General features: G+C 40.8%; 1 protein-coding gene across 1 annotated transcript in view; it reads left to right on the forward strand.

Annotated features, from left to right (window-relative positions):
• The window catches only part of dbn1 (drebrin 1), a 40,857-nt gene that overhangs the window by 11,453 nt on the left and 11,076 nt on the right, over window positions 1-18,328 (forward strand). The window contains exons 4-9 of the mRNA XM_071547079.1: window positions 662-814; window positions 4,354-4,431; window positions 7,516-7,667; window positions 9,162-9,219; window positions 14,136-14,192; window positions 15,607-15,721. Coding sequence (XP_071403180.1) covers window positions 662-814; window positions 4,354-4,431; window positions 7,516-7,667; window positions 9,162-9,219; window positions 14,136-14,192; window positions 15,607-15,721 — 613 coding nt within the window. The remainder of the gene's footprint in view (window positions 1-661; window positions 815-4,353; window positions 4,432-7,515; window positions 7,668-9,161; window positions 9,220-14,135; window positions 14,193-15,606; window positions 15,722-18,328) is intronic.

The raw sequence follows: 18,328 nt of genomic DNA on the forward strand, positions 1-18,328 counted from the left end.
TGTGGCTTAGATAATAATAAGATGGAGATTAAAGCAAAAGGAGACGCATTTGTTCCCCGACTGCCAAAGCGTTTGTGTGTGTGTGTGTGTGTGTGTGTATGTGTGTGTGTGTGTGTGTGTGTGTGAGTATGTGAGAGAGTAAGAGAGGTCTGGACACATTTTCTGTCCAATCAGCGGAGGGAGTGTGTGTGTGTGTACTGAAGTGTCATTATATTAAGTGGCTGTTCTCTCTCCCACACAGCCTTGACTTCAACACACTGATGGGCTTTTCAGTGGCCTGTCCTGGGATAATAATAATCATAATAAATATAACTCCATTTATATTGCATACACTACCAGACACACCTGGTTGAATGTTCTGTTTTTCATTCTCTCAAAGCCATTTTGATCTAAAGGCTTCTGCTTAAATGCTTGAAATGTGTTTCTCAGACAAATATAAATAGTGAAGTTGATCCTATGTATGAATTTCTTTCCAAAGCTTTGGCCTTTCCATCAAGGCAAAGGGCGGCTACTTCAAAGAATCTAAAATATAAGATAGTTTTGATTTGTTTAACACGTTTTTGGGTCACTGCATAATTCCATTTGTGTTATTTCATAGTTTTGATGTTTTTATTATTATTCTAAAATGTGGAAAATAGTAAAAATAAAAATCCCCCCTCAGGGAGTGGACGTTATCGTCAACGCCAGCAGCCTGGAGGACATCGACCCGTCAGCCATCGGACAGCGGCTGACCAACGGGACGGGGGCGGCGGTGGTGGCCAGTCCCGTCCTGAGCCGCCTGAGAACCAGAGAGGACGAGCAAGGAGAACATGTGGTGAGAGAGAGAGAGAGAGAGAGAGAGAGAGAGAGAGAGAGCGAGAGAGGAGGAGGAGTAAAGAGAGAGAGAAACATTTTATTTTTACAGTTATCCAGAGCGACTTGCAGTGAGGAAAACAGTAGAATAAGCTTCGATTCCTGCAGTAGAAACTACCAGTGTTTTCATCATCTTAGTGTTTTGATGAGAACATCCTTTATATTTAGTCAGATTTTAGTCATGGCATATTCATTAAATTTAATCAACTACATTAATTACATTATGCTCGACAGAAATACGTCGACTTCAACTGTTCAAACCTTAGAATAGATGAAAAAAAATAGCACCACTCTTTTATAATAAGCAACTGTCCCACTTCCCACTACTATAATTGGAGAGCGGTTTGAGTGTTTGTGTGTCCCACCATGGAGGAGAGGAGAGGAGAGGAGACAAGGAGAGGAGAGGAGGAGACAAGGAGAGGAGGAGAGGAGAGAGGAGGCAAGGAAAGGAGGAGAGGAGAGGACAGGACAGGAGGAGAGGAGACAAGCAGAGGAGAGGGGAGAGGAGAGGAGAGAGGAGGCAAGGAGAGGAGAGGAGGAGAGGACAGGAGGAGAGGAGAGGAGACAAGGAGAAGAGAGGAGAGGAGACAAGGAGAGGAGGAGAGGAGAGGGGACAAGGAGAGGAGGAGGTTATAAATTCTAGTTACCTTAATTTACTTATCTATCGATTATTTTTTCAATTAATCATTTAGTCTATAAAATGTCAGTATTGATATGAAACAGAGAAAAGCAAACAAATCTTAGCCTTTGTGAAGCTGTAACTAGCAAATGTTTGGTATTTTTACTTGATAAAACTGTTAATCAGTTATCAAAATTATAATGGATTAATTTTCGACTAATCCATTAACTGATTAATTGTTTCAGTGCTACTCTTTTAGTGTAAGTGTAAAGACACAGAGTAAAGAGACAAGAGCAGATTTAGAGTTTATACAGTGGATCTTTGTCTCACCTGCTGTGTGTCACACATGGGAATAATGTTTAATCTCTACTAACTTTAGCCGACTTTAACAATTCAATTCAATTCAAATTAGCTTTATTGGCATTAAATACAACAGTATCTGTTGCCAAAGCAAAACAGTGATAATCAAGAAAAAGTAGCAATAATAACAACAAAGATAATTGAACAATAGAAAGTTGCAATTATTCAATCAAACACAAAGGACAAAATGGAAAATATTTCAGTCAGTTCTCCTGTCTCAGGTTTTCACATGCTGCATGTTATATAAACAGCAGCTAGTGTAGCACACTCACGTTTTTCTCCAAGGAGATAAAGGAGTTTTTTGTCAGGAGGAAGTTTTTCGAAATTACACAGATTTTGGAGTTTGGAGAAATATTTCTCTCTCACATTTTCATACATCTAGACAGCAGAGAAAAGCAGAGAAACAGAGAAATCCATGCAGACCGGGTTGTGAATTATGACCAAAACCTCCTGTCTTTTGATAGATAAGAACTGTTTCCAATAGTAAACATAAAAAAAAAAAAAAGTAAAACCAAAGGAGATTTTCCCTCAGATGGAGCAGCTCATTCTGAATGCAGGATTAGTGGAGTTTGAGTGAAAATTTGCAGCAAATGTTGTGAAGTTCCTCAGAAGTTCCCGGTTAAATTTTCACCACAACAAAAACTTTTACTTCCGTTAATCAATTCGACACCGCTCAGTAAAAGCATAGGCGTAGAAAATGCTGCTCTAAGTGCCGTAAAGCAGGCTGCTGTTTGTCACACAGAGCAGGAGAGAGAAATTAAACGTCTGAATCGGTTCATGGAGACGAAGCCGCCGTGTCCGTCTGCAGCGCCGGGGGGGGGGGGAAAGAGAGACGGAAAGATAGAAACAAGGAAAGAGAGAAAAGAAGTGGAGAAAATACTGTAGATGTGGGAAGATAAAGGGAAAGGCAGCTGAACGGACGGACAGCGGGGGAGCGGGAAACATTTTAGCAGCTAACCTCCTGTTATGGGCTGTTTTGGGTCTGTTTTGGGTCTGAGGTACGAAAAAATGTGATTGAGACGCTGCATTCAAGTGCAGTCGGGAATTCGCCTAGTCGTTCGCGTTCACGTGCTTTACGGTCGCAAAGTTATTACTATTTCAGGGGGATTATGAATGTAAATACCGCAGGAGATTAACAGCACTACAGTTAACAAGGCAAGGCAAGGCAGCTTTATTTGCATAGCACATTTCATACACTGAGGCAATTCAAAGTGCTTTACAGAGTAATAACAAATACAGTAAAGGTAAAAAAAAATGTACAATTAAAAAGTGCAAAAGTACAGACAAGAGATCCACAAGATAAAAGACGTAAAAAGTAAACTAGTGCAGTTCAAATGAAGTGAAATAGAAAGATAAAAGAAGAAGAGGAGTAGAAAAGTGAAAAGTGCATTAAAATCACATGTAAAAGAAATTTAAAAAAAGATATAAATAAATATATATTACAGTGCAGATGAGTTGTTGCCCTAGATTTCTTAAAAAGCCCGGGCGAACAGAAACGCTTTAAGCCCTGATTTTAAAAGATTGTAAAGTGGAGGCAGGCCTCAGATCAGTTCTGGAAGTTTGTTCCAGGCCTTAGGAGCATAAAAACGAAAAGCTGCTTCTCCGTGCTTTGTTCTGACCCTGGAACAGTAGGCAGACCAGCACCTGAAGACCTGAGGGGGTCTGGAGGGGTTCATAACAACAAGGAATGTCCATGTCTTTTAAGTTTGTTTTCGGCTTTTGTTTTGCTGCAGCTACAGCTTCCCGATTTGTCCGACTCGATCGTCCGACAGAATAGTGTGTTCGTGTAAATGCGACAGCAGGGTGGGTGAGCCCGTTAGGAACCAAGTTATTTACAGTCCCAGCATGCAGCGGTGCAGCCACAGAACACTTCCCATCACAGGCCCAGAGGTCACAACAGAAATACAACGCTACAAAACAAAAGCACAATTACTGTCTGCAGCCACGAAGGTCAGGCTGCAGACAGTAATTGTGCTTTTAGTTTCTCACCCTGAAAAGGTCATTTACACACACACACACACACACACACACACACACACACTCACACACACACACACACACACACACACACACACACATACACTCACACACATACTCATGGACACACACACACACACACACACTTGCTCTCCTGGCTATTCTTGTGACTAACAAACCACACTGCTACTTCCCCTCTCTCTCTCTCTCTCTCTCTCTCTCTCTCTCTCTCTCTCCCTCTCCCTCTCTCTCTTTCCCTCTCTCTCTCTCTCTCTCTCTCTCTCCCACCCCCCCTCTCTCTTTCTCTCTCCCTCCCTCCCTCTCTCTCTCTCCCCTCTCTCTCTCTCTCTGTCTGTCTATGTCTCTATCTCTCTCTCCCTCTCGTTCTCTCTGTCTCCCTCTCTCTCTCTCTCTCTCTCTCCCTCTCTCTCCCTCTCTCTCTCTCTCTCTCTCTCTCTCTCCCTCCCTCCCTCTCTCTCTCTCTCTCTCTCTCTCTCTCTCTCTCTCTCTCTCTCTCTCTCTCTCTCTCTCTCTCTCTCCTCCAGGGCACGGTGTACGAGAAGACCAACGCAGAGGTGGAGATGAAGAAAATCAATAGAGAGGAATTCTGGGAACAGGCCAAGGTAGGCGTGGTGTAGGAGAGAAGGAGGGAAGGAAAGAAGGAGGGAGGGAGGAGGGGAGGAGGTACGAAAGAAGGGAGGGAGGGAGACAAAGGAAGAAGGGGAGAAAAGAAGAAGGGTGGGAAGGAGGGAGGCAGGGAGGGAGTAAAGGAATGAGGGAGGGAGTGAGAAATGGGAGGAGGAAGGAAAATAAAGGGAGGCAGACCAGGAAGGAGGGAGGGAGGGAAGGAAAGGAAACAAGGAAGGAAGGAGGGTGGAAAGGAAGGAATGAGAGGCTGGGAAATAAGGAAAGTGGGAGGGATGGAAGGAAGGAGGGAGGGAGGGAAAGAGAAGGAAGGAAGACAAAGGGAGGGAAGGAAGGAAACAATGAAGAAATGAAGGAAAAGAATGAGGGAGGGAAGAAGGAATGAAAGAGGGAAGGAAGGAATGATGGAGGGAAGGAGGAAGGGAAGAAAAGAGGGAGGATAAATGTTTGAATTTGGAGAAAAGTATATTTTGTAGGAAATATTTAAAACAAATTTCACTATTTCTGAATAGTAGAAATAGTTTTTATTCAGAGTTCAACAGAGTTTCTAGGAACCTTCAACACGAGTCTTTTCTCAGTCACAGAAATATTAATCGATTTTATTCATTTATTTTTTAGTACAGAAACACTTTGAATCCTCAGTACTGGTCTTTTCTCAGTAGCCGGGACACAGTCAGATTTCTTAAAGCAGTAGTTCTCAACGTGGGGTCCGTGGACCACCAGGGGTCCGTGAGAGGGTTCCAGGGGGTCCCCAGCAAACTGATGAATTGTTAAACTTCAGCATTATTTCATTTACAAGAAGTTAACACGATTAGAGAATGTAGAAGAAAAGACTGTTTTGATCGTAGTTTCTCTGTTATCTCTCTACCTACAATACACATAGTCATGGGATTCTGGACAAAATCATATCTGACAATAAAAATATTCTCGGATTTGGGTTCAAGAGACAAAATCTCATCAAATGGGGGTCCGTGGCCCTAATGTGGACTACATTAGGGGTCCTTGATATGAAAAAGGTTGAGAATGACTGTCTTAGAGCGTCTCAGTGTGAGCGGCTGAGATGTGGATCTGAGTGGAGGTGAAGAACAGAGTGTCTTTCCCCTTTTCCACCGACATGGAACGGGCTTTACATACAATAAAACCCAAAAGCAGTGATGTGAAACTACCACAATGAATGATAGAAAAATAAAAATGAATTTAAAAAAAATATATATAATAGAAAATAGGAATAAAAGGTAATATATGAGGTAAACAGGTACAACTAAAAACACACAAACAAACAGAGATACAATTAAAAACAGATCGAACTTTACATAAAAGTGTGTGCTGAAATAAAATGATAAAAAATAGGAATAAAAGGTATATACAAAAAATAAATGTAATATAGTAATATAGTATAGTATAATATAGTATTATAATTATATTATAGTATATAATAGTAGGTAGTTGGTCTATGCCATCTTGCTACTACTGTTTCCTTCCGGTGTGTATTGTGCAACGCCCTCCGTTGATGACACATCCTTGATTACAACCGTTCCGCTCAAAACCGGTGGAAACGCAGACTGGTTCGCTAGATAGCACCGAAGACTCCTGAAGGGAACCGGCTCAAGAACCAGAGCTAGTTTGGTGGAAAAGCAGTGTCTCTTGAGTCCTGCAGCAGCAGCTCTGCCTGCAGCAGGCTGAGAGGAAACACAGAGCGACAGCCGGCCTCCCTCCTCCCGCTGCAGGTCTCTCACTGGATTTTGCCCTTCACAGCTCACACAGCTCTGCACCCTGCATGGTCCAGACTCTCAGTGTGTCTGAAGCTGTTGATCTGCAGAGCGGTTCAGTTCAGCTGCTGAATATCGCTGATGTCAGACAAGAACCACAAATATACAAAAAGAAAGCAAGCGTGGAAGTAACTAATTACATTCTCTAGTTACTGTCATTTATTGGCGGTTTTGTGCACTTGTACTTTTTTGAGTATTTCTTTAAAGTCATTAATTTTACTTTTATTATAACTATATTTTGGCTGTAAGTATTGTACTCAGCTACATTTTAAATCACATTCATTACAGAGAACATATTTTTATGAATCTCCATAAGCAACAGAAACTGAAACAATGTAACACATCCATGTCTTCTTTATTTAGAGCGTCTTTGTTAGCCGGGACAGCAGTTAATTTCAGACAAGCTTTGACATGAAGTAGGGCCGGGCGATAATTCAATATTATCGTTTATCGTCTTTCAGTGGAATCATATCGTGATGATGTGAAGATATTTTAATATCGTGACACACATTTCTGCTGTCTGAATTGATGATGACAAGCAAATTTTACTTAAAAACTCTCATAAAATGAGGTATGGTAGGAATATTATTTGAATATTTGAATAGTTTTGTTTGACATCACACTTAACATTACCATTCGGTTCAATGAGATGAACATTAATTTGATTATTTAACGTGATTTTGCATACATGAACTATATCGTGATATGTATTGATATAGAGAAAAATCCTTATGATTATCATGATATTGATTTCAACCATATCGCCCAGCCCTAACATGAAGTTTGTATTTTAAAAACGTCAAAAAACGAGTAAATCTAATCTAAAAAAAATTAGATATGCATTGCAAAATGATTGGGGGAAATGTAAACTAGACGTAGACAGCAGTAAATTGGCTATAACTCTAAATGAGAATTATATTTTCAGTCTATGATATTTATCAATCTCTATCACGACCAATAGGAACAACATTGATTGGGAGAGTCTTGAAACTCCAGTGGGTGGAGAGTTTTTGTTCCAAAGTGAACGGGACAGAAAGTGGGTTTTGAAAGCCAGAAAGCTCAGCAGCTGGTGAAGTAATGGATGAGTCACTGTTATCGTTCAACAAGCCCATCAACCCCGCACAGATATAATATCGCCATTTTGCCTTTTGTTAGACAGTAAAAACCTTTCTTATTGCCTCCTTGAAGAGTGCTGTAACAGGAAAGTTGATTGAAGAGTGCATTTTGTTGTGTGTGTGTGCGTGTGTGTGTGTGTGTGTGTGTGTGTGTGTGTGTGTGTGTGTGCATGTGCAGCGCGAGGAGGAGCTGAGGAAGGAGGAGGAGAAGAAGAAGGTGGCGGAGGAGCGGCAGCGTTTCGAGGAGGAGCGGATGGAGCTGGAGAGGAAGGAGCAGGAGGACCGAGAGAAGAGGTACCGCGAGAGGGAGCGGCAGATCGAGGAGCACAGGTACAGAAACAGATCCAGATCCAGATCCGGATCCGGATCCACTCTGTTTACATGCACAGAGGATTGTCTTCTTAAAGGAACAGTCAGTAATATGGACTCTTTAGTAACATCTAACAGCAGGCAGAGGAACTACAACAACATCAGCAAATGTTCTGTCCCACCATGCTAAAAATGTTTTCTATAGTGTTTCTATAGTCATTCAGGAGCGGTGCTGCTGCTGAAGATGCGCTGGATATTTATACAAATGTATTTCTGCTGAGACACAGCTTCACGAAAAATCATATTGGGCAAACACTGGAGCTAAAGTTTGCTATGTATCTTGTGTGGCTAATAGTGATGCGCGGATCGGCTGACGCCATCCGAATCCGCGTGTAAGCATAAATCATCCACCCGCCACCCACCTGAACAAATTATTTTCTACGATTTATAGACCCGCACCCGCATGGACATTTCACTCCACCTCTATATTGCCTTTTAAATTATATATGTGTTTTCTTTATTGTGTGTTCGTTGTAATGATGTATGAGTGTTTTCTCATACACAACGATTTACTTTAAATATTAGAGAAGCTGCTTTCAGTAATTAAACGTTTCCGTGGTGAACTGTGCCTTTGCAATACAGTTTCATATTTATGCTGCGGTCCCGTTTCTCTCTTGTATAATAGAAATAATTGTTATTTTTTGTCTACACAGCGTTTTAGAGAATGTAATTAATATTTTCCTCATTAATGATGTATTATTTCACACACCCGCAACCCATCCGCTATTAATCAGAATGTTAATTTTTATGACCCGATCCGCGGATTAACCACTGTGCCCGCGGATATAACTGCAATCCGTGCATCACTAGTGGCTAACATTAGCTACATCATCAAATGTAAGGCCAACTCTGCGTCGGTCTGAATGTTTTTCAGAGTCCTAAGATCCCTCCGCCTTTGAAATACTGCAGCAACGTTCACTCTGGTTTTGGAGCAGCTTTGTCATCGTGGCTTTTTTGGGCTTTAGGTTTCGTTGCAGTTTGTGCGTTCAGAACTGAAAGAAGTCCGGAACACAAGGGGGGGGGGGGGAACATTTCCACCAAAACAGAAAGTACAGGCCGGACTGCTTGTTTAGAAATCTTGAAATCTCTGCAGCCGTTGAGGAAGCAGTGGAGCGACTGGCTTTGATCAAAAACACTTGCGAACCCCCGCTCATATATTATGGTTATTTTGTGCAATGAGCCAGTAAAATATTACTGATTATTCCTGTAACCTTACTACTGAAGTCTTGGTTTCGGGTCGATATGTAAACATCATAACCGGGTTAGAAGAGCCGGGTTTAACTCATACTGCCTAATGCTTAAGATTCAAAATGAAGTCCGCTCAGGAATATGCAAAACTATCTGTCACTACTGCCTCAAACTGTTCATCACAGAGTCTGGTGTGTAAAGAAGTAAAGTAATATCTAATCTGTAATCTGTGTGTGTGTGTGTGTGTGTGTGTGTGTGTGTGAACAGGAAGAAGATGCAGGAGGAGGACGAGGCCAGAGAGAGGTTGCAGAACCAGCCTGCCATAGTAAGTGTAGCCTTCGGTGTGTGTGTGTGTGTGTGTGTGTGTGTGTGCATGTGTGTGTGTGTGTGCGTGTGTAAAAATTAGATGAGATCATTAACCGTGACTGTCAGACTACTGCCCATGAATCATTCATCCTGTCTGAGGGGGCAGAGGGAGACGATGAGGTAAAAATTTAAATTCTGTGTCGGACACAGTCTGTTTACATTTAATGGCGACATCAACGATAAAATGAATCCGCTCACTCGTGTAGCGAGTATGAATACACACTTCTCTGCTGTTCTGTGACTCTCACTTCCCTGAAACGTGTGTGAACCGAGTACTGAACCGCACTGAACCCAGGAGACTTTACCCAGGAGACATTTTACACACAAGACAGTAACAATAACAGGACTGAGATTCATATTTTCAGGCGTCTCGGTGCTGTTATTTGGAGTTCAAACAGCAAACTGTTCTCACCCGGACAAACGAACTGAATTAAAGGAGTAAACGCGTTCAAATGAGTTCAAATAAACCCGCTCCAAACACGCTTGTTGTGAACGCAGCCTTTATTCTCTGTTCTCCTGCCTGCAGCTCTATTCTTTGCTCCTGTATTGACAAAATTTTCGGTAACACTTTACAATAAGGGTCACTAAGTTAAGGGTTAGTTAATGCTTAATTAACAGTTAACTAATGTGTAATTTACTAATTGTGTTCATGTTAACTAAGTAAATGATTACCAGACACATTAGTTAGTTAGTACATTAGGGTCACTAAGTTAACACATTAGTTAACTTAGTGACCCTTATTGTAAAGTGTTGCCAAATTTTCAATAAAGTTCATCTTATGCCATGGAGTCACCGCAGCAAGAACAAGCAACACTACTAGAAGAAATATGGTTAACACTTTGTTTTCCGGCTCTGCAATTTCCTAATAATTTCCTAGAAAGGAACTGTTAATTTCTTAGGAGGTTTTCCTGGAAAGAACCATGCATTTCTGTACTAATTACTTAATTTAATATTACTTTTCCAATAAATAGTTTATAGTTTTTCAGTTCTTTACAGGACATTATTTTAGAAATGTTCAGTATCTTATCGACCGGACTGCTGACATTTTCTATACGACTACTACATCATTTCATGGTTCTTTCCAGGAAACTTCCTAAGAAATGAACAGTTCCTTTCCAGGAAATTATTCAGAAGTTGTGGACAAATATGGTTTCCAAACAGCACAAATTTGACAAAATTTCACCATATTCCGAAAAGTATATGGCTAATACTGTGGTAGCCACTGCACATGTCCCCCTTTATGATCTTATTTGGCAGATATGCTTTCATTACTACTACAGGGAATTCTTTGCTGAATGTTATACAGTAGAATCAAATAGAGGTGAGTATTTGTCACCCGACCTGAGAGCAAAACTTGATTTTTCCCTGCATTTTTCAGTAAAAAAAAAGCAGTTAATCAAACATCCAGTAAAATGTGGGACTTCTACACCAGCTGCATCTGGATGTAAGATCTGTAGAGCACGCTGTAAGCTGTCCTGCACTAGAAACGAAAACCTGTAAAATTCTAAGAAAAGCAAGTTGGACGGCAACAGTAAACCTTGTACAAAGTAAACCTTTCGGTGTGTTCGGTGTGTTTCGGGCTCATGTGACGCTCGGTACCTTTTTAAGCCTCGCACACGTTCAGTTCTTGAATATAGTTTTTGTCAGTTTGTCGGTGGCGTGCGGTGAGACACGCGCCTCCGATCTGTTGTTTTTCTGCTCTCACTTCCCTCTCCTCCACAGCATCACTTCCCCGTCCAAATGAGTGTATTAAGATGCCATTTGCACGCCTCTGGGTTTTTATGCGGGAGTCACGCTGAGAGAGAAAAATGAAACTAATTTGGTTGACAGTGGGGTTTGTTTTTGGAGAACAGTGATTTTATGCTTTGTGTGTAGTAGGGAAACTGTCATTTGCAGTGTAGCAGTCCTGGTATGTCTTTGTGTTTGTGTGTGTGTGTGTGTGTGTGTGTGTGTATGTGTGTGTGTGTGTGTGTGTGTGTGCGTGTGTGTTATCTTTTTTATAAGCACACATAAAACCATTAGGACATTGCAATCAACTGCCTGCTGTGTTTTATCACAGTATTTTAGCAGATGTTTCCTACATCTCTCAATCTCTATCTTTGGAGTCGGTTAGTACACACACACATACACACACACACACACACACACAGACACACACACACACACACACACACACACAGACACACACACACACACACACACACAGGGGTTAGATTGCCTTGCCAGCCAATCTGACACAAAGAAGTCCCAATCATAAACTGAGGGATCGTAACACGTCTAAAAGTCATGGAATTGTAAAATAGTATTTTCAAAGCCTGGAGAAATTATGAAAAATGGGAGAAAAGTTTAGCAAAAGACATAAAATTTGATTTGTGAAGTTACTGATTTTTCTTTCTTGAATACTGTCAAAAGGGTGTGACGGCATGGCTCCTATCTATAATAATAAAATCAGATTATAATCCTTGATTTTAAAGCCAAGACCAGACTAATACTTAAAGTTAGTGTGGTTCATGGTGACTTTTTTTATTCGGTCTCATTAAAATTTGGAGATTTGAAAAGGAGTCGCGGAGAAGTCATGGAAAAGTTGAATTTCCTCAGTGAAAGGTGTGTGAACCCTGATAAACCGTCCTGGGTGGGATAAGCTGTCCTCCCGATTGGCCTGATGGGGGCGCTGTAATCAGAAATGGTAACACTTTACAATAAGGGTCACTAAGTTAAGGGTTAGTTAATGCTTAATAAGCATTAAGCATTAACTAGTTAATGCAACTAGTTAAGCATACTAGTTAAGCATTAACTAGTTAGTTAATGCTTAATCAGATTATATCAGCATTAACTAGTTAGTTAATGCTTAATAAGCATTAACTGAGCCTTAATTAACAGTTAACTAATGTGTCTGGTAATCATTTACTAATGGTGTTCATGTTAACTAAGGTATTAATGTATACATTATTTAATAGTCATCTTTATAAACTATTAAATAATGTATAAATTAATACCTTAGTTAACATGAACACCATTAGTAAAGTACACATTAGTTAACTGTTAATTAAGGGTTAGTTAATGCTTATTAAGCATTAACTAACCCTTACTAAGCATTAACTAACCCTTAACTTAGTGTACCCTTATTGTAAAGTGTTACCTTAAAAATTAACAAATCCCATATGTTTGACTTCTACTAATCACCACCAGGAGGCAGACATGGACGATTTTTCACAATCGGCAGCTCGTATTTTCCGGTAAATCCGATCGGACTTGAACGCAGCATTGCCCATGTTGTTATGTAATATTAATCCCATCCAGACAGACAGACAGACAGACAGACACTGTAATCATTCGCTGTCATCAGGCTTTGTGCTAAAACATCAGTCACTTCAGTAAATATCAGCAGACATTAACTCTTGCTCCCTCTTCCCTTTGAGTCTCGGTAAACAATCAAATGACTCAAGAAATATAAAACTAATCACTAGTTTAAAAGCCATCAGTTCAGCCAGCCGGCGGCTTTGTGTTTGTGTTTAATAGTTGTTGAGTTGTTGTTTTCCCTCATTTACAGACTCTAGAGGTTCATTGTTAAAACATAGTTAATAAATCCACATCTCTCATCATTTTTTAACGGTAGACTATCGGATGAATCACGCCGCTAGATATTTTCCCTCAGTGACTCAACACACACTTTCAGATCATTTTATTGCCCTTACTCTTTATTTGTGCTTTTATTTTGTTTTTGTGTAGCATTCTCCTCTGTTTGAATTTGAGTATCATGTGCTTTCTAAAGTCTATAGCCTTTTTTTAAGTGTAGATACATGGGTTTCTTTGCCTTCTCTCCTTTCTTTTCAGTTTTTTTTTTATCATTTGTATGTACCTAAAAAGACAACATCTGTAAGAAAAATGGGAATCATTTGAAGAATTTCCCCAACAGAGGGTCACTCCTGGCTTCATTTCCCCTCCTATCAGCCGTGTGGTTTCTCTCTGGTATTCATCACTGGTCTTGAATGAAACTGGTAGAAACTCAGAGGCTCTGTCGCCCCTTGCTGGCGGGTTAATGTAATCGTTCCCTTCTTTTTTCTAATAAGGGATTTGTGTTTGATTACTCAGGGTTCAAGTCTTCCAGGGGTTTCCTATAGTACATTATTTAAATTAGGCCAGCTACCATCATTGCTGCATTTTAAGTAAATACAGGATTTTAAGTTTTGCAAACTTGATTGCCTTGATTAATTTTCATTATGTAAAGCTTGTGTTTAAATGGACTTGCTCCTCAGCCTTTCTGTAAATACATCAAGAGACTACAGAGCTGCAGCAGATCCATCAGAGCAGCTTCAAGTGGCAACTGTAAAGTTTCATTCTGCAAAACATCTTTTGCTCAGACTGAAAGGAGCAAAGTCCTGGAACTCACTACCTGATCACTTGAAATCTGCTGCAAACTTCACACCACTTTTAAGAGAGTTACCAAATCCTGTTTCATTCAGCAACAAACGTGTACTCATGTCTAGTTTTCTGCAGTTATGTTACTACTAAATGTGTGTTTTATGGTATCTTGTTGTACTCAGTTTACCTTTTTTTTTCCTCCTTCCGCCTTTCTTTCCTTTTTTTTTTTACCTTGTGCTCTATTGTATCTTGCTGTACTCGGTTTACCTTCTTTTTACCTCACTGTTTCAATCTCTTATTCTCACAAAAGCCCTTCTAGGGACGGGTGTTGCAAATTAGCATCCGCTATAAACACTATGATACTTGCATCGGATAGCTGTTCTCAGTTTGTCTATGTATATTGTATCTGTCCGTATCAAATAAACCATAAATAAATAAATAAGTCTCCAAGGAAAACCTCCAGCTTTTTCTGTTCTGCGTCCTCATCTTCATCTTCATCTCTCCTCCCTGCAGGCAGCAGAGCCGAGCCAAGAAGATCTGAATCAGGACAAGAAGGAGTCTGAGGTGGAGGTGAGTCTGACAGACAGACATATAGCCTACATTAATACATAATAATATTGATAATAATCATCTTAGTTCACATAGCACTTTTCAAAACACAAAGCGCTTTACAAAGAATAAAAAAAAAACTAAATCAGCAGCATAAGCTACAGTATAAAAACAAGTAATAAATATAAAAACTAGGCAAGAATCATAAATGTGAGGTCAAAGACAATAATGAAAGCTCATTATATAAAAGCTAATAAGTCTATAAAAATTAGTTTTAAGAAGTAATTTAAAGGATGATACAAAGACAAAGAATCAATCACCTCTTGTTTTTAATATATAAATTTGGAACAGCCAATAGGAAGCTGTTGTTTTAATGTACGATTTTGGAACAGCCAATAAGAAGCTGTTGTTTTAATGTACGATTTTGGAACAGCCAATAGGAAGCTGCCAGAGGACCAGTCTGGCTCATATGGGATTAAAAGGTGTGTGATACAGCTTGGTGACTAGAGCCATCCGTGTCTTAATCATGATGAGTAAAATCTTAAAAACAAATCTGAAACTACCAAAGTAAAGATGCTAAAATCAGGTGATGTGATCTTGTCTTTTTGTTCCAGTCAGAACCAAAACTGCTGCGTTTTATACAACAGTGGTTCTCAACGTGGGGTCCGGGGACCACCGGGGGTACTTCAGGGGGTTCCAGGGGGTCCCCAGCAAATTGATGAAATGTTAAATTTCACCATTACTTCATTTACAAGAAGTCACAATTAGAGAATGTAGAAGAAAAGACTGTTTTGATCATAGTTTCTCTGTTATCTCTCTACCTACAATACACATAGTCATGGAATTCTGGACAAAATCATATCTGACAATAAAAATATTCTCAGATTTGGGTCCGAGAGACAAAATCTCATCAAATGGGGGTCTGTGGCCCTAATGTGGACTAAATCAGGGGTCCTTGATATGAAAAAGGTTGAGAATCACTGTTATACAAGACGGAGACGAGAGAGAGACTTCAGAGCGAGGCAGGAATACAGAGAGCGGGAAGAGATAAAAAACTCTCTTTAGATCACTAAAGGATAAAAACTGCTCAATTTTGGAAATATTCCTCAGTTGACAGAAGAGACAGAAGACTGAACAACTCTCTTAACCTGTTTGTCAACACTCCCAATTAGCATAATAAACGACACCTATTTGGCAGACAGAGCGCTTCTTCCTTCATGGTGAATTCATTGACCAGGGAAACCTGAGCGATGTCGGCCAGCCTGCTGTGCTGTATTTCCTGTATGTGTGTCAGGGTGGCAGCAGCACCTCTGGGCCTCGGTTCTGTGTTAGTGGGACAGTTCAGGCTCTGCTTACGCCTCCATTTAGCTATTTATATAAGGGAAAGGCTGAGAGAGAAGTGTGTGTGTGTGTGTGTGTGTGTGTGTGTCTGCAGGAGGCGAAGGCCATCATCGCCCAGCGGTCGGGAAACCCCCGAGAGTTCTTCAAGCAGAAGGAGCGAGCCTTGACCATCAGCGTCGACACTTCCCCCGTCTCCCTCCACCGGACCGGTAAGGCGACCGGTTGACTTAATTTGCATGAAACACCGGACGAAAGATGCAAAGGCAAAAAAAAAAAAAAAGGGACATGAAAACTGCAGGAGTGAGGCAAAGAAAGAAATCGCAAACAGGAAGGAAAGAACTAGAGAGAAGTTGAAGGAGATAGAGAGCGAGTGTGGGGAGGGAGGGGCTTATATTTACATTTACATTTAAGGCATTTAGCTGATGCGACATTGTAAGTGTAAGAGAGGTTTATACTATATATGTATCAGAGTGAGTGGCTTAACAATAAAGAGGGGCAGCTGCCTTCATCTCTCCATCCACAGTGCCGATGAGTGCTTGAAGGTTTAAGAGCAGCGTGGGAAATTAGGAAATTACCACGGCTTTTTGGCTGTGGCTAGGAAGTTTGTCTACTCCAGTGGTTCTCAACGTGGGGTCCGGGGACCACCAGGGGTCCTTGAGGGGGTTCCAGGGGGTCCCCAGCAAACTGATGAATTGTTAAACTCCACCATTATTCCATTTACAAGTTAGTTAACACAACTAGCGAATGTAGAAGAATGACTGTTTTGGTCATAGTTTCACTGTTATTTCTCCACCTCCAATATATATAGTCATGGAATTCTGCATAAAATCATATCTAACAATTAAAATATTCTCAGATTTGGGACCGAGAGACAAAATCTCATCAAATGTGGGTCCGTCCCCTAATGTGGACTAAATTAGGGTCCTTGATATGAAAAAGGTTGAGAATCACTGGTCTACTCTACATGCAACCATGATTTGGACGTCCTGTTCTACTCAAAAAAAAGTAGAAAAAAAGTGGAAGTGACTGGTGAATTTCAGGATGTACCGAAACAGTCTGATCCAGATTCACTCAGATTGCGTTGCGAGGGCAATTTTGTTGCATTTCTTGTGCCTCGTGTGCTTGAGATAAGAGCGCAGAGTTTTTAATCTTCACATCACGCAAGACACCTTTTACCCTTTCCGCTAAGAAATTCATACAAATCAAGTTGTGGTGCAAACAAAGAAAGAGTACTGCACAAGCAAATCTTCATCACCAAGTGCAAATTGCTTCAGCTGTAACTAATCCAGTTCCCTTTACAGCTGAAGTGTTCCCTTGTTTGTCTGACTTGCTGCTGACGTTGCATCCTGCAGCAACCAAATCTGTCTGTGTACCAATAACTATTATGTGGACAAATTAAGGAGAATTACATGTAATTTGCATATGCATGACCATGACGGGCACAAAGAGGCGTCTTGGTGAGTGAATATCACGGCTTTCTGATTTGGTCAGTTTGGTGATACAAACCTGCAGTGAATCTGGGCCTCAGTCTCCTGTCCTGGGTTAGGTGTTAGTCCATGTCCAGGTTCTGAGGGAGAGATGGGGCACCTATGGGAGACTCCGGGGATCTCATGGTTTTTGGCGAGAAAGAGAGGGAGAAGGGAGGGAAGGAGGAGAAAGGGAGGGATGGGGGGGGGCCTTCGAAATCATCATCATCGTCAAGTCCTACATGCCATTCATCAACTTCTCCACGCCAGTTCTCCTCAGCTCCTTCTGTCTCAGAAGCAGAATATAATAGAAATGGATCCGCACCTCTTGCTCATCATAGTTGTGAAAGGTTTGTGAAAAATGAATTTATGAGGTGAAGATTGATGAAGAGGAACGCTATGAGATGGATGTGAGGCTGCTGAGCGCTAAAAACAGGAGGCGTTGGAGACGGCAGATAACTTTCCTTTGAAAAAGACGTGAAAAAGGAGTCAGTACTGTCAAACCTTTTAACTCCATGTGTACAGACTCTCGGTCAGTCAGTGGACAATCCCTGTTCTTGCTGTTGGGCTTCTGCCTCTTGGAAAATTTGACTTTACTTTCACCTCCTTATGTGATTTTGATTGTACTTTGGCGATTTACATTGTTGTATGTTGTTTGTCTGCAGCTTTAATGTTTGTTGTGATGCTACCTGGATACTACCCGGTTAAATAAATGAAGAAGCAAGGGGATTCAAAGCCTCCAACATTACATTTTTAGTTGCACTGAAAGCGGATTTAGACAAAATAATGTTTTTTTCTTTATGATAGAGAAATATGATGAATCTGCTGGTTCAGAAGGAAACATAAAGAGATAATTAGAGATAATAAGCCATCAACATCTTCAGCATTTCTTTTCTACTTACTCTGCATGCTGTGTGTACAGAGTCGGTGTGTTAATACCACACTAACCACTCCTTTTCCTTTCTTTCTTTCTTTCTTTCTTTCTCTCTCTCTCTTTCTTTCTGTCTTTCTTTCTTTCTCTCTCTGTCTTCCTCTCTTTCCTTTCGGGGTTTTTCTGCTGCCACCTGTGCGCTGACTTGACCCCACATTTTCCAACGCCGTTTGTCTTTCTCCTCTTTTGTTTATTCCTTCATTTATCCGTTTATTCATTTATTCGTTCACTCCTCCACTCATCGGCATCTTCCATTTTTTTATTTTTTTTTATTTTCTGGTTTTTCTTTTCCTCCTCCGGCACCTTCCCGCGAGTCTCTCTCTCTCTCTCTCTCTCCTCCTCACTAATGGGTTCCTATGGGACTCCACCTTTCCCACAATCGTTTCCACCTCTTCACCGTTTACTCCGGGGCTTCACTG

This window comes from Centroberyx affinis, unplaced genomic scaffold, assembly GCF_046629955.1.
Source record: "Centroberyx affinis isolate AG114_WGS23_722 - 3 ecotype Tasmania unplaced genomic scaffold, CSIRO-AGI_Caff_v1 ptg005648l_1, whole genome shotgun sequence".
Lineage (NCBI taxonomy): Eukaryota > Metazoa > Chordata > Actinopteri > Beryciformes > Berycidae > Centroberyx > Centroberyx affinis.